General features: G+C 37.5%; 1 protein-coding gene across 3 annotated transcripts; it reads left to right on the top strand.

Moving 5' to 3' along the window:
- The first annotated feature begins 4,877 nt into the window (after positions 1-4,877).
- Positions 4,878-14,055, top strand: LOC149026768 (uncharacterized). 3 transcript variants are annotated; one of them, XM_089156102.1, is made up of 4 exons: positions 4,878-5,168; positions 6,032-7,037; positions 10,958-11,825; positions 13,016-14,055. In XM_089156102.1, exons 2-4 carry the CDS (start codon positions 6,048-6,050, stop codon positions 13,060-13,062), a joined length of 1,905 nt encoding a protein of 634 aa, XP_089012228.1. In that variant the 5' UTR covers positions 4,878-5,168; positions 6,032-6,047; the 3' UTR covers positions 13,063-14,055. The 3 variants fall into 3 exon arrangements, with proteins under 3 accessions (XP_089012228.1, XP_089012236.1, XP_089012220.1); XM_089156110.1 differs by having other exon boundaries at positions 4,878-5,171; positions 13,093-14,055; XM_089156094.1 differs by having other exon boundaries at positions 4,878-5,171.
- The last annotated feature ends 1,350 nt before the right edge of the window (positions 14,056-15,405 follow it).

Here is a 15,405-nt window from a genome sequence, read left to right as displayed (position 1 = left end):
TACCTTTTTCTTTTTTTCTAGTATGTAAGGCACTATACCGTATTATATGCGTTTTATCATCAAATGTATCACATAATTTCCATTTTGGAACTAAGACGATAAGAAACCTTTTCGGACTGTTCGCCCGGCATGGCGCTACAATCCATCACTAGATGGGTGGGGGGAACTTCAACTCTCATCAACCATATCTTTCGAAACTCAAGAAACACAAGATAGATTCAATGAAAATATCAATATATGCATATGTTATGGCATTAAAAATATACATTTACCAACTTTGTTATATGCAGGTTTGTATAACTCAGGGGTGGACATAGCAACTTGGAATATGGGGTTATATGAAATGAAAAAATACAACACATGAATAAAGGCACTCTCAACAAAAGGGAGAAGGCACAAACTATAATCCATAGAATCCAACAATAACTCAATTTTGTAAATCAGCAACAAATCACAATGCAGGAGATATGGTGTAACAATGAGGACCTGGCCCAACTCTCATTGGCCTTCAAACTTTATTATTATCATGTTTAAATCCCCAACCTTCTAAAAGACTTTATCTGTCTAATTACTATGGCAATCATAAACTGTAACATGTATACATGTTGTAACTGCATTTCCTAATTTTAATATAAGGTTTTTAACTAAAAAAAAAAAAAGCACTAAGACGAGAAGGCAACAACATAGCGTAGATCGCCTGGCATCTAAAGGAGCATGCTCCCAACTCTATTATGTCATTCTATGCATCCCTTTTTTGTTTCGTATATTTTGTTTGATAATTTATATTGTGAATTTGATTGCAACTTTAAATTTAAATGAACCCTATTATATTTTACAAAAACCAAAAAAAATAAGGCTAAGATGCTTATCTAATCTAATACACAATAAAATTTGATTGTCAACTTGATCAATGAGCAAGGGAAATTTTTTTATAATTCTTTTTTTCTTTTTCTTTTTGGATAATCATAAATTTTTTATATATGTACAATATAGGAGAGAGGTGCCTAATCCAAAAGATATATAAGTATATCATTTATGCACCATCGAGATGATGGTATAATAATCCTAAGCTCACTCTCATGCGGTTTGATAGTTATCATGTCCCAAGTTAAAATCTCTTATGCTCATCTATTTTTTGCATTTGGCAGTTGTATACTCTTTGTTTTGGGCATGGGATCGCTATGGGCTTATGTGGACTATACTAACTCTTTAGTAAGGCTCCGCTGGCTGGACTAGTACTTGCGCTAATAGTTTACATAATTAATGCAGAACATCAAACTCATCCACTTTTGACATCTATCTTTTATCCATTAGATCATACAACATCCAATCAGAAACATAAACTACAAACCAAAGTATTTTGATTCAGAAGGAATGGATGGAGCTTTTACATGAGAGACTGTAACAAAGTGAGGATTTGCAGGCCATAGCAAATGGTAGCCTCCAACTCCCAAGCTCAATGAAAACCAACACTCTCTTTACCAAAAAAAAAAAAAAAACCCAACATTCTAACTTCCACAGTTCAGATCAGACATCAGAGGCAAATTAGATGGGTTGTGGACTTGTGGGCTTGGTTTAGTTGTAACAACATTGGCGTCATGTACTTTAAGGACGGATTTTCTGGTGTAAGATATCTAATGGAGCCCAATCGATCTACAGAGTTAGAAATAATTAATAATTATACAGCCCATATTTAAAAGGATCTGCAAAAGAAAAGGGGATTTCATATGAGTGGTGCTCAAGTCTCTAGAAGAAACAGGGATGGTGATAAGATTCTGTCCATTCGAACCAGTCCTCATCTCAACTCAATTTTCAACCCAAAATATGGATTTGGGTTGCAAAATGACTAGTCCCAATAGGGTTGGATAGTGTTTGAGTTTACTCAACTGGTCAATCCAGTCTAACCCTACCTGATTTTATGTTAGGGGGTATCAATTTATAGCCCAAACCGTTAAAATCGAACATCACTGGACCGTTAAACCTGCCCAAACCAAACCTTAATGGACAATAATTGGGCCGAGGGTCGTGGAGCCCGCACCAACCCGAAACCGAACCGCAACCTGTTATGTAATTTTACATTAAATAGTATTTGAATCATTATATTACCATTAAGTAATTGATATAGAAAACTAAAAAAATTAAGCATGAATTCAAAGATGAAATAGTCATTTTATTACTTAATATTTAGGTTATTGATTTCAATATAATGGATGAGTTTTTTTTTTAATGTAAATTAACCAATAACAACTTTGCTTTTCTATATAATTTTTGCTTTTTGTTGTAGGATGCTCAATTGTTTATTCTTGTTCTTTTTATTACACATCATAAACTGTTAGCCCGAGCCCAAACCGCACCAAACCTAAACCGGCTTGAAACCATTATTTTGCTAATGGGCCGTGTTTGGGCTAAGTGTTTTTCAGCCTGAAACCGCACCATTGACATCCCTACTTTATGTTAATATAGTTAAAAATATATATAAATTGAACTTAAAAGAAGTATTTAACTAATATCTCCACTACAAATTCAAAAAAATTAACTTAGTATACAAAGAACGATACTTGACAAACAAAGTCAAGAGATCAAACTTCTTAGACCATTAACTGATGCTTATATTATTTTCATAGTTAAAATTCAAGGTCAACCTTGGCAAGGCAGTGTTTAGAACAACGAAATGTTATTTTTTTTTGGGTCAGATGAACAACCGAATATAAGTTTTTAGTGGATTGATTTTAAAGCAGCTCCAGATTCTAACTTTAAGTTGGGCCCAATGTTGTGTGTAAGTGTGGATAACTTCAACTAAAAATAAATAAATATCTCATGCATCATTGAGATGTAAGATCCGCATCAGCTTCAATGCTTCATTATTTATTTATTTTTGGTGATCCTTCATTATTAGAGAATAGACAGCAAAATCATGACGAGGAATATGAACCAGCTAAGAAAGGGCGAAAGGGTCTGGCCGTAATGTTGGACCGTGGGTCCTGGTCGAACCTGAGAAAGTGGAGAAAAATGATAAACAAATTAAGACAAGCACTGGGTTGCTCAACTTTAAATGGACCCCTTCATAATTTTGATTTGAAATCTCAATCATGTACTTGAATAAAGCTCTTAGACCCGTGCATCTATTTTAATAAAAAATATATTTTTTTTAAATGAGGTTTATCCGGGCCCACTTGCGTGCACCACGACTACATCCTCAATGCGCTTTTTATATAATTAATATAGGCAGGGCTTCGCCCTGGATTTAATAATTTTCTTGTTCTGTTTTTTGATAAGTACAAATTAAACTCTTAAAAAAAAAAAAAAAAAAACCACCCTCATTACCTGGATAATTAGGGTTTTCTACCCATTAAAGCTATTATACATGCACAATGATTATAAATGCATACGAAAAACATTATGGGGTTGGTTCACATGGCAGGCTAGGATTAATTTGTCTGATTGTATCTTGATAAGATATTGACATACTACTTTCTCGAAGAACCCTTGTACTTTGTGATTATAATAGAAAGAAAATGTACAAGAGGGTCATTGGGTATATACTAAAGCAAAGTGTTTTGTTTGCTCACATAACCTTTATCTAAAATTCATTTTTAGAGGAGCTACATGACCGCTGGAGGAGGTGATTTGGAAAACAGAAAGAAGCCATGCAGAATTCTGGAGTACCATGGATATGATGGACTTTATAAAGGAAATGATGAATAATCATTGGGTGCCACCATGTGAAGGATGGTTGAAGCTGAATACGGATTTTTCTTGGGCTGAAGATACCGGTTGGGGGTGGTGCAGATGTGATCCTTCAAGACCATTTGGGGTGGATGATATGGGCCTGCTCCAATCAAGTGGTGTGTGGTTCGGTTTTGGAAGGCGAAGCATGGGCATTAAGGATGGGCTTGGAGCACTTAGTGTGCATGGGCTTGTCCAACATTTGCATAGAAGTTGACTGTGAAGAACTGGTGCGAATCATTAGTGAACCTCCATACTCGAATCCCTTCCTTGTGTCTCCAATATTGGAGGATATTAGAGTGTTCCTTAATTGTCTTGATTCCTTTGTCATTGAATACATCTCTAGAGCTGCTAATATTGTGGTAGATGCTCTAGCTAGGAAGGCCTCATTCTTGGCAAGTAGGATGATTTGGTCGAATTCCACTTACATGGCTTTTGGATCTTTGAATTAGGATGCTATTTATCAGTCTTGCCCCCTTCAATAAATTATTTTCTTATAAAACAAAAAAAAAACCTTTATCTAAAATTAAATATGAGAACATATACTTTGGGATGTATGTAAGCATATGATTTGGTATATGGTAACCACCATACTTGATTGGCATATATAAGCATACAATATCGTCTATCAAACATACAGTGGTTCTCTTTTCTCATTACGTCCCAAATCTTGGCTTCCTAATGGCGTGTTTGGTTACATAAATCCAGAGATTCATGATTGCAAAATTTATATTTGGTTATGAAAATCTCTAGATTCATGAAATTTAGAGATTCATCTTTTTACACTTAAAACGTGAATCTGTAGAGATTTATGAGTATGGGGTGAAATACAGAGATTTCATCTCTACTATAAAAACATTAAATATTTGTGTTTCACAAAAATCACAGATTTAATTCCACATATTCGATTAATCAAACAGTTAATTTCATAAATTATAACTTCACAGATTTGAAATCTATAGATTTTAAATTTATAGATATTTAAAATTTCTATATTCATGTAACCAAACATGCCCTAAACTAAAAAAAGAAAAAGAAAAAAAAAGTGTGAGTCGGGTGCCTCCACTTGTCAGTTGTGACAACTGTTCTGTTCAATAAATCATTTCTGACCAAAAAAAGTTTCCTTTTTGGTGACGATGGAGAAAGGAAATGGAATCGCAAGAGCCTGTTCGCTGTCAGGAACCACTCTTCCCCACCACTTCGGCGATTACCGAGCACTCAAGAACACCCCACCCATCGTCTCCCTCCCTCAAAAGAATCAATCACTGCAAACAGAAACAAAAATTTTCTCCTGCTTTACTTTTTATTTTTTTTAAATTTTTTTATAATGTAATTATAACCCTTTACTTCGGTGGCTATTTGTCGGATGGAGCCATTTTGGGTTTGAAGTGAAAACTCGAAGCTTCTGCTCTTTCCCTGCGATCTTCGCAGTTTCTTCCAAGGTGGTATGTCTTCCTAATCTCGTTTCTTGTATTTCTCACCATAATCGCGCAGTCTCATTTGTCTTGTAATATACCCATGTTTCTTCTTCCACGCTCGTTCATGGCTCTAGTTGATTTACTTCCTCTCGGAATGACGGAATGCTTATCTTGAATTTAAAATAATTGTTTGTGGCTGTCTATTTCAGTACTGTGCTTAACATGTCGATCCGTCTAACTCTTGTTTAAGCTCAACTATATGTCGGTTCAAGTGTTCAGTCTTCTGTTCTCTATATTTGGGATTTGGATGTCTTTGATGTGCCATTAATATTTGGCGTTTGAATAGAAAGGTTTTGTCAAATAGTATCATTTCCGAAAAGTGGCAATTTGACCTGAAAATTGAAACTGCCTGGTTTCCTCTTTTTCCTTTTCACCTCTTGTGGCAATGTTCTAAATTATATGTAGCCGGCAATGCCTCCACTAACCTGCTCTTCTTAACCATAGAAATTCCGTTGATGGGGCAATTTTGGCTAATTCAACATTTATGATGTTTCAATGCAATGCAGCCAAACAGCCTTTTCCTGAGTTGGTTGGTTCTGAGAAAGATCTTAATATTGTTTGCAGTTTCTACATATGTAGTGTGGATCCTGCTGCATAATAATGGAGTTGGTATTCGAGCTGCTTATTTGGGGATTATATTTGTCTATACTTAATATTCTCTCTTTATGATTCAAATTAGCAGCTTAGGCACAAAAGAGAAATAACAGGGCGTGGACTTCCTTTGGAATATTGTGGCAACCTAATGCTTTGGCTGATACATCAGTTTGGTTTTAAACATGTTATGTTTGGTTCAAAAGTTTATGCAATGTATCTTCTTCTTCTTGCAGGGAATACTGATGCTTTATGATAGCTGATTACCTTGACATGGTAAAGATATCTTCTGACTGTCCATACCCAGGTTGCTTCTTTTGCGTCATGAAGGAAGGAAATCCAAATAAACGCCGAGCAAGCATAATGAAATTCTTCACAGAGCTACCTGCTCAGGATAATGATGGTCAGGTGCTTCCCATTAGTGGTCTCTGGAATACTGCAATGGCACATCCAAATGATCCTGAGTTCATTGAGTTGGGAATACTTGAATGTATGGCTGCACTTATACGGAAGGGTTTAAAGAATCGGCGTTGGCTGTCTCATGATCAAAATATATACATCCCTTACTATGCTGCACATATCATCGGATCTTACACCATGAATATGGAGGAGTTTGCAGAACGTGCCGTGCATGCTGGAGTAATTCCACCCTTGGTTGAACTGTTGAGAGGCAGGTTAACCTGGGTAGAACAAAGAGTTGCAGTACGTGCCATAGGACACCTGGCTATGTATCCCAGCACTTTTAATGCGGTGGCAAATCATGGGGAAATCCTTGAACTTGCTATTCAGCTAGCAATGAGTTCACTGGAAATTGTTTATTCTCATTTCTACCAATATGTGGACAGAAGACTGAGTTATCACTGTGATCTGCTCACACGTGGCATGGGTGGTGTGGAAATGGAATCAAGGAAGGCAGAGGAATGGGCCAGTCAGTTACAATGCTGGTCTCTTCAGCTTATAAATTGCTTTGCATTTAAACCGGAAATTCTTTCTGTTATATGCAAGCCTGAATTCTTGACCAAACTTCCTGGGATGTGGGGTGGACTAGTCAATGAAAATTCACCTGCTGGCATTGGTTTATTGCGAACAATTTGTCATCATAAGCTTGGCCGGGGACCTGTTTCGAACTGTCCAGGTATTATCGAAGCATTGTGTAATATTGCTCGCTCTTCCGATGACTGGCAGAATATGGCTATTGACTGTCTTCTTTGGTTGATTCAGGATCAGAGTACTTGCCATAAGGTTGGATTCTCTTTTACTGCTTGTTCCAACCCTTTGTTCTACATGTTCTTTAACTTTCTTCAAATTTTCACTTGAGGTGTGAACTTTTAAATTATTATAGTAGACTGTGTTGTGAAATTTGTATAGCCTCAATAATTCATTCCATATACCTGGTCCAAATTCTGGTTTTACATCTGGCAAGTGCCTGCAGACTTAACCTCTAGGTACACAGCAACTGAGAGAAGGCAGAATAGCAGTTGGTTAGCCTCTGTTGCATCATTCAATTGGAAGCCTCAACTTCATCATGAAAAAGAAGATTTTGTTTTAGTGTGATCGGAATCCAAATTGATACTTTTATTCATTTACTTTTGATGGATAGGAGATACCATTGTTCACTCATCACCTTTATGCCCTTTGTTGGGGGTTAGAATTCCACTTTAAGGGTTTGTTTTACCATCAAATTTCTAGTGTTTTTTTCCCCCCATCAGAAATCATAGGTAGTATGTCACAAACAGTTGTCTCTGTTGCCATCATATGAATGGGATCAGTATAAAAAAATGTTACTTTCAGTATGTCGAAATTGACTTGCACCTGGACCACAATTCTCTTTATGGAGAATGAATTTGTAAGTTAGCTGATGAACTTGGTTAATAGACTGCTTATGGAGTTATGGTAGGGATTATTGTTAGGTATACTACATTTTAACCATGTTCTTCCTTTTATCCATGTCTTCTTTCTTTATAAATTCTGTTAGAGAATGCATTTTTTGGATCATTACTTCACCACTTATAATGTTCATATATCTGATTATTCTCAATCTGGTCAAATATTTACTTGTCCCACCCTGCATTTTTGCCTATCAAATCAAGAGTCTCATTGGTGGATGATGAGGTTAATTAGGATGAATAACAAAGACTAGAAAGTCAGAATTGTGGTGAAGCAAAACTCTGGACAGAGAGCAGCGGAAGGAGTAGAGCTAACCCTAGGGCAGTTCTGGAGGCCGGAAATACGCTGGCGGTTCTCCGCCTCTCTCCTCCTCACTCTCTATCGTCTCTACATTCTTCCTTTTCTTTCTCCTCTCTCCTTCCTTGTCGATTGTTTCTCTCTGTCTGTTTCCTCTCTCTCTGCTTAGGGCTACTGGATTTGGGGCGGAATGTTTGGGACGCCTGTTTCTCTTCTCTCTCTCTCTCACTCATTCACACTCTCTCACTCTCTCTCTGCTTCTCCACATCCTTCCCTGCCGACTGCTTCTCTCTGTCTCTTTTCTCCCTCTCTGCTTAGGGTGACCGGATTTGGGGCGAATGTTTGGGACGCCTCTCTCTGTTTCTACTCCTCTCTGTCTCTGCATCTCACCATGTCTCTCTCTCTCTCTCTCCCCCCTTCCCTCCCTCTCCCTGCTTCGCCTCCTCTCTCCTTCCATACTGCCTTGGCTTTTCTTGCATCTCTCCTCCCTCGTTGCCACAAATAGTCTTCATCAATGATAGATCTGGGGTCAGATGGAAGCTGGCGGTCACTGTCTCCTTTTTGTTCCTCTCTGTTGGTGGTGTGTTCCCCTACAACTGTGTTCTCCTCTTCTCTTCCTTCCTGTCTGATGGAATGGAGCTGGATCGACGATGGCAGCCGACCCATAGCTGCTGCTTTGTCATCTCTCCTCTCTCTCTCCTCTTCCCTCCCCCTTTGCTTCTCTTTCTTTTCTGCCTTGTTGCCTGACAGAGTTGAGTTAGATCAACGATGGCGGCTGGTTGATCCTTCACTCTAGTTCTTATGAAGCTCTGAGCAACTCCTGTGAAGGCCCATCTGCCTCCTAAGATATTCATTTAGCCTACTGCGTAGTGGCCATTGGCCCAGTTGCTCCTCCTTGGTGCCCTGACGCCATGTCTGTCCCTATAGTGATGGCCTCCACATTGCTGCAATGAAGGCCCCCTTTCATCGAACATGAAACTGCTTTGGTTTAGTTTGGTCTACTGACCCTGGTTTTTGGTCATTTTGGCCTAGTGTTGTGTTATGTGCTGCTCCTTTTGTTGTGAGCTTATGAGCCACTTGTGCTAATGTTGTATTTTTGCTTTGTCGAGTCCTGTTTCCTTTGCTTTGATTCACCTTTATTATTTCCCCTCCCTTGTTTTCTCATTTGGTTAATGAATTTATTTATTCCTTCAAAAAAAGAAAAAATTGTGAAAATTAGGCTGACGATTGACACGATTTGTCCTCAATCCCATTGGAGGTCCTAATCAGAGGATGATGTGCTTAAAATTTCAACTCAAAAGTGATGGTTAGATTGGGAGAAAGAAATAAAAGGGTAAACCTAGTGCCAAAGGCTTCTGCACAAGCAGAGTCGGGGGGGGGGGGGATTTTTGGACACACGGAGAGAATTAAGACTGGGCAGAAACTGAAGTAAATCCAAGAAAAGGTGTGGGGGGTGGGGACAGGTGAGAGTATAACAGCATTACTGTATACCTTGAGAACCATTCACATATCTTCTGTTTTAGGTTGCTGAAATGGAGGTTAAAGTGAAGGAAGAAAGGGAAGAAGGGATATGACCAGGTTTCACCCCTAGCTTGCAGAGGCTTCTTCATCCCCCAACCAAGGCTATACCATGTTAGATTTGCTGCTGAACCACCACAGTAGCATGCATCTCACAAGAACTCAATAGCTGAATAGCGAAAGCCACTGGAAGTGTCTCCCTTCTCTTATATTTGTAATATTGAAGTTAGGGTACGTGAGTAATAAGTCTTAACTACTAAGCATGTTACAAAGTACCTATTCTGAATAAGATAAATTTCTAGAAGGAAGACCTAGTTGCTATAACGTTAAAAAATGAAAATGATAGAGAGACAATTTATAATTTCCAAGTAGTCACAAGTTTGCGAGTAAGATAACTGAAAAATGGAAAATAACCTCAAGAATAGAAGCTAAGTGGAGCAGCCCCTCGAGCGAAGATTCTGGCAATGTAATAGAGCCCACAGAATCTATTACTAGTTCTGGTTTGAAGCAGAAGCAGAACTGTTGGCCTCCTTGGGGCTTCTCTCATCACAGTGGTATGATGGATGTTGGAACGAACTTATTCAGTGCTTTAAATCATTTTGCTAGATCTCTCAGAATAGGTAACCATGAAACTGGTACAAGCTATGCCTTGTTTCCTTCAACTCTCATACCTTGCCAAACTTCCCCATGTAAAACCCTAGGTAATTTAGCCATTTGTGCATATTCTAACAATCTTGCAAGAGAATGTAGAACGTGCACATACCCTATTGGAGCAGTATTCCAAAGGAAAGCATGCTGAATTGCTGATAAAAGTTTATGGTAGGAAGTTAGGTTGGAAGCAAAATCACCATTCCTTTTTAGTTATCTCAATTTTGATTATTGGAAGGTTCGGAAAATTCTAGGGTGTCAGAGTAATGGGAGGCGATTAAGTGGAGATTAGATGTAACTCTTACTTGATGAGAACATTCTGGAGTTTGAATTTTATAATTTGAGTAGAAAGTATATTCTTAGCATGGTTAGGGAGCATTTAAACAGTGGCAGGCTAGTTCTATCATGGGAAACACATTGATCTTGAACATCTGGTCACCCTGTGATACAATTAAATCATTTAGCATCTAAAAAGCATGGTGCTTTTTAAGTATTCTCCTGTCCAACAAATTGACAATGCGATTTTATTCATTCTAGTCATGAAGTGTTTTCTTTAGCAAATATGAATGTGTTACCTTGTGTTGCAATCTTGTTTTCCTTTCGTGTTGTTCTAAAGATTCTTATATATTTCCTGCAATTAGAGATTGGTATGTTTGTCCATACATAGGGAGCTTGTCCTGTCTGCAGGTTTGTCCTTTCTCTTTTCAAATAAAAAGATCTTCTTTCTAGGTTGAAAGCAAATATTTTGCACAGATTAAATGAAAATAACATTAAGGTAAAAGGCAGTTAATGTTCCACATTTTCTTGTATAGGTCATTGATAAGGCAGTACCTGCACTTGTAGACCTTGCAGAGCTGTCAACATTGGGGGACCACAAAAGGCTTGGGGATTCTATTCTTAATGCTCTCCAAGAATTTCTCCAGTCACAAGGAACGGTACGCCACTCTATTAGTAGCCGCTCAAAAGAACAGATTGAAGAATCACTTAATTCTAGACAGAGATTGAAATTGGAGAAAAGCACACCAAAAGAGGATCTCCGTATCAAACAGGCAGCAGCATTAGTTGTCAAGCTTGAAGGCAATTCTCTTTTCTCTTCGGGAAATATATCTGGAGCTGCAGCAAAGTACTCTGAAGCATTGGCATTGTGTCCAATGAGATCCAAAAAAGAAAGAGTAGTTTTGTACAGTAATCGAGCTCAGTGTCATCTTCTGTTGCAACAACCCTGGCAAGCCATAAGTGATGCTACACACGCACTTTGTCTCCATAACCCTCCAAATCGCCATGCCAAGAGTCTGTGGAGAAGAGCTCAGGCATATGATATGCTTGGTTTAGCAAAAGAAAGTCTTTTGGATGCCATTCTCTTCATAAATGAATGTTCCCAATCAAATGATCCTGATCTTTTGATGAGGCAGAATAAGGTTCCTGACTATGCAGAGCGGTTAGTTAAGAAGCAAATGCGTGCGGCGTGGTTATTTAGAGATGCTGCTATCAAGCATGGGGGTGTCCATTGTGAAGGTGATGCAGTTGACATCTATGGCCAGGATGCTGATGATTCTGAGTGGGAAACAGCGAGCGAAAGTGACATAGGAAATGGTGGAAGGGCTGACATGGGTGATGATGATATTGAATGGAAAGTTGATGATGAAAGGAAAAATAAATATGACAAAGCTTTGCTTAAAGGTACAGTTATTCAAAACTTCCTCAATTCTTTCTGGAATCACCTTTAAATGGAACATGCCATCTAAGAAAGTTATGTCAAGATGCATTGGTACATGGATAGGATTTGATTCCACCATCTAAAATCACTTTCAGGAATTAATTATCACGTGGCGTTTTGCAGTAATTGAATGTTCGGTGTTTGCTATATTGTTTTAGGGGCAGGGTTAGACATGCCTGTTGTAGAAATGCTTCCCCTCCATGGTTTTAGATATCAGTGTCAGTTTTGGTATCGATATTGGACTGATACAGATACGATACCAATCTGTTTTTTTCCTTGCCAAACAGTTCTACCCCTAAATTTTAACCAAAGATCATTTTTTTACAATATTATCCTCAGTCAATACCCTGGTTTGGTAGTGTATCAGTCTCAGTTGATGCCGTACAGCCAATCTGTTTGTGATTCCTTGAACCATGTTCCCTACAGAGTTATTTAGAATTTAGTGAACATGTTTTACACAATATCATATAGACATACATCAAATTTCAGACCATTTATGAGAAATACAAGGTCCAGACTGGCGTTGATCAAAGGTGTTTTTTCAAGTCTTCTGGTTTGCCTTTTTTGGTTTTTCCTGTGTTTCTTTTATTTTTGGGTTAAATGTTTGACTTCCAGCAACTAGAATGGCTTACCACTTTGTACTACCTAATTTGTTGTACCAGCATTGAATGGGCAAACTTGGATGGTGATTATAACCTTGCCATAGAATGCGATATTATGAAAGCAAGCATCTGATATCATCTTTCCTATGTCCAGACTAGACATAGGAATTTGTCCTTCGGCCCTGAATGGTTTGTGTTTAACTGAAGATGGTTATGATATATCATCTTGCTTATCACATGTTACTCATTCTTTGTTCAACACAACTCAGCTTTATCCCTATTAATTGGGGGTTGGATGTGTGGATTCTGTCTTGCCATATTATATTCTTAAACCATCCTTGTAACTCATCCTAAGCTATGCATGTGTTTCCTTGCCATATCTAGTATCACTCAAGGGCATAAGCCCTACCTTGCTCAGTCATATTAACCTTCTTTATTGCAGCATTCCCAATGAAAAGTTAACTCTGCTGCTTTTTGTAGGTTGCATGTATTTATATTTGTTGACGACCTATGCCGACTTAGAGTTTGTTTTAACCTTTGTTGTCATACAGAATTAAAGCATGGGTACAATGTGCAACTTGCTGAAGATGAAAGCTGATAGATTACATGGTCTTCACCATCTTTACAGATACAGAGTTGTTTGTATGAGGTTGAGATCAATCACGAACCAGTCACATTGGGCAGATTGGTTTCATCTGTCAAGGCTTTAGCAGCATCTTACTTAAACATACCTGAGGTGCTTTGCCAATCTTTTGGAAGGATCAAAACTTGAAGAGCCCATGTGTTCACAGGTTAGACTTGTTGTTTATGTACCATATGATCTTTTACGTTCCCTTCTACCTTCTGTTTTGAAGATTTATCTCCGAAAAGAAAATTATTGAAATTTAGTTATACAACTGATACTCTTTTCTCTTTTATTTTCTTTTGGGTTGAAAGAACTGATACTGATACTTTATAGGTGATCAATAGGTACGGCTTTTTTTCTTTTTTCTTTTTCTGTTAAAAGATCAAGAGACATGTAAATCCTTATAGTGGTTTCAGTTTTATTTCGTTTGTGAAAAGATATATTATATATACATGCTTCTTTTTTCGTTGGATCTATAGAGTAGTTCATGTTTGATGGAGACCATCTCTAAAGCCCGAGCTTCAGGGTCACAAGCACCCACCCCTGGAGCAACATAGGGTGAAGTTCTATTCCATTCCTGCTTGTGGGATGCTATTATTGCCCATTGATTGCATCAACGCAAGTGTTTGGCTGATCAGAAATTTAGAAAACCCTAAGAAGCATACGAGAATTTGCAAATGACGATTCTTATAAACTTCTATAACTTGCTCTTCTTCTCTCGGGAAAATTTCCCATGGTGGCTAATATTAAATCGTAATAATTTGTCTTTCAAATAAATAAATGCGTTTTACCAAAAATAATAAATAAATAAAACAAAGCTACCAAGGCCGGTTCAGTCCTACACATTAAATGCACATGATTGTCAAGTGAAATTTCAATGGGCGAGATTGAAATCTAGACCTGGATCCAGTGATCAAGAATGTTTTGCTTGACAGTCCTATGCATTAGCTGAAGCAAGGTGCCCAGGTTTGGTGTATCATAAGTCTGACTCTAAGAAAACATTTCTGACGCTGGGCCAAATCCCCAAAATCTGGGAAACTATTTTGATGCGTGAACATGTCCGTTTTAGCCATGCAAGGAGAGAATCTAACAAAGCATGCCTATTGTTGAGGAACATGGATTGAGTTTGTTAACAGAGGCCCCTCCGAAGCTGCAGGAGATTATTGAGGAAGACCTCGGGTGAGCTCTTTCTTTTTTTCCTTTACTCATCATCCTTGAAATATCTATACTTGTTTTATATTACTGGTCCAAATCTTAGCCCCATATGAAAGAAAACCTTTTGGACTCTGTTTGATAGCTTATTGAAAAACAGTTTTGGCATTTCTTGTTTCGAGAAACAAAAGAATTAGTCGAAAGCTTTTGATAAAATTATTTTTGGAGCTAATATTGAAATTTATGAAAATCTTTGCTTCAAGAAACACTTTTGATGCAATAGTGTTCTTGTGTCTGTTTTTTTGATTCAATAGTGTTCTTGTGTTTGTTTTTTGAAGCAATAATAGGGAGTGGATTGAATTTAAGTGAAACAATTTTAGAGAGGAATTTGAAATCCCAAACATAATTAAGGACCTTGCTAAATCCTCTCAACTCTTCCATTACTTTTTCAATCATGAACAATGAGGATTGTTTGGCTATTCATCTTATCTTTTTTCAATGTCCAAAGTTTCTCTTCATTTTCTCTATCTGTAGTGAAAGCTTAGCCTGTGTCTTTACTAAAAGAGTTTATGCTTTTCATCTTCTCTATATTGGTTATTGCCGTAAAACGCCTGTTAATATTGTTTTTGCTTCCAAAGCAAGTTTTATTAAGCACCTATATTACTTTTTTTCAGAAATACTCAAAATTACTTCTGATGTTTCTTGAAGCAAAAACAGTTGGTGGGTTATCAAATGGATCTTTTAGTTTAGCCTTTCACATTTTAATTTTACTAAGACTTCTATGTATCTCATAAAAATAATAAACATATAGAAAACAAATTATAACAATCGAAAGAATTCCTCAAATAAACAACTCCAAGGAAATGTTTCTTGTCCAAGAAAGTAACCTATATTGTTATTCCTGAGATGAGATCCTCTATCCTTCCACACAGGATTATGCTTTCCTTATACATTTTTACGATATATCTGGTGGGTAAGGAACGAGATGGGTTCAAGCCTACCTTCTGATATTCTTTTGTCTCCATCCTTGACTGACTTGGAATGCCTTCATTCGCTTCTTTGGAAGCATCTCTTTCCGAAACAAAGTGAGTATTATTCTTTGAAAATATACTTGAAAAATATTTAAATGAGTAGAAATTCTTTTTCTTTTTCTTTCTATATGAA

This window comes from Hakea prostrata, chromosome 1, assembly GCF_041222555.1.
Source record: "Hakea prostrata isolate BN-2017 chromosome 1, UWA_Hpros_2, whole genome shotgun sequence".
NCBI classification, from domain to species: Eukaryota; Viridiplantae; Streptophyta; class Magnoliopsida; order Proteales; family Proteaceae; genus Hakea; species Hakea prostrata.
Note: the sequence above shows the minus strand (reverse complement) of the source record. Positions and strands in the feature narration are given on the sequence as shown.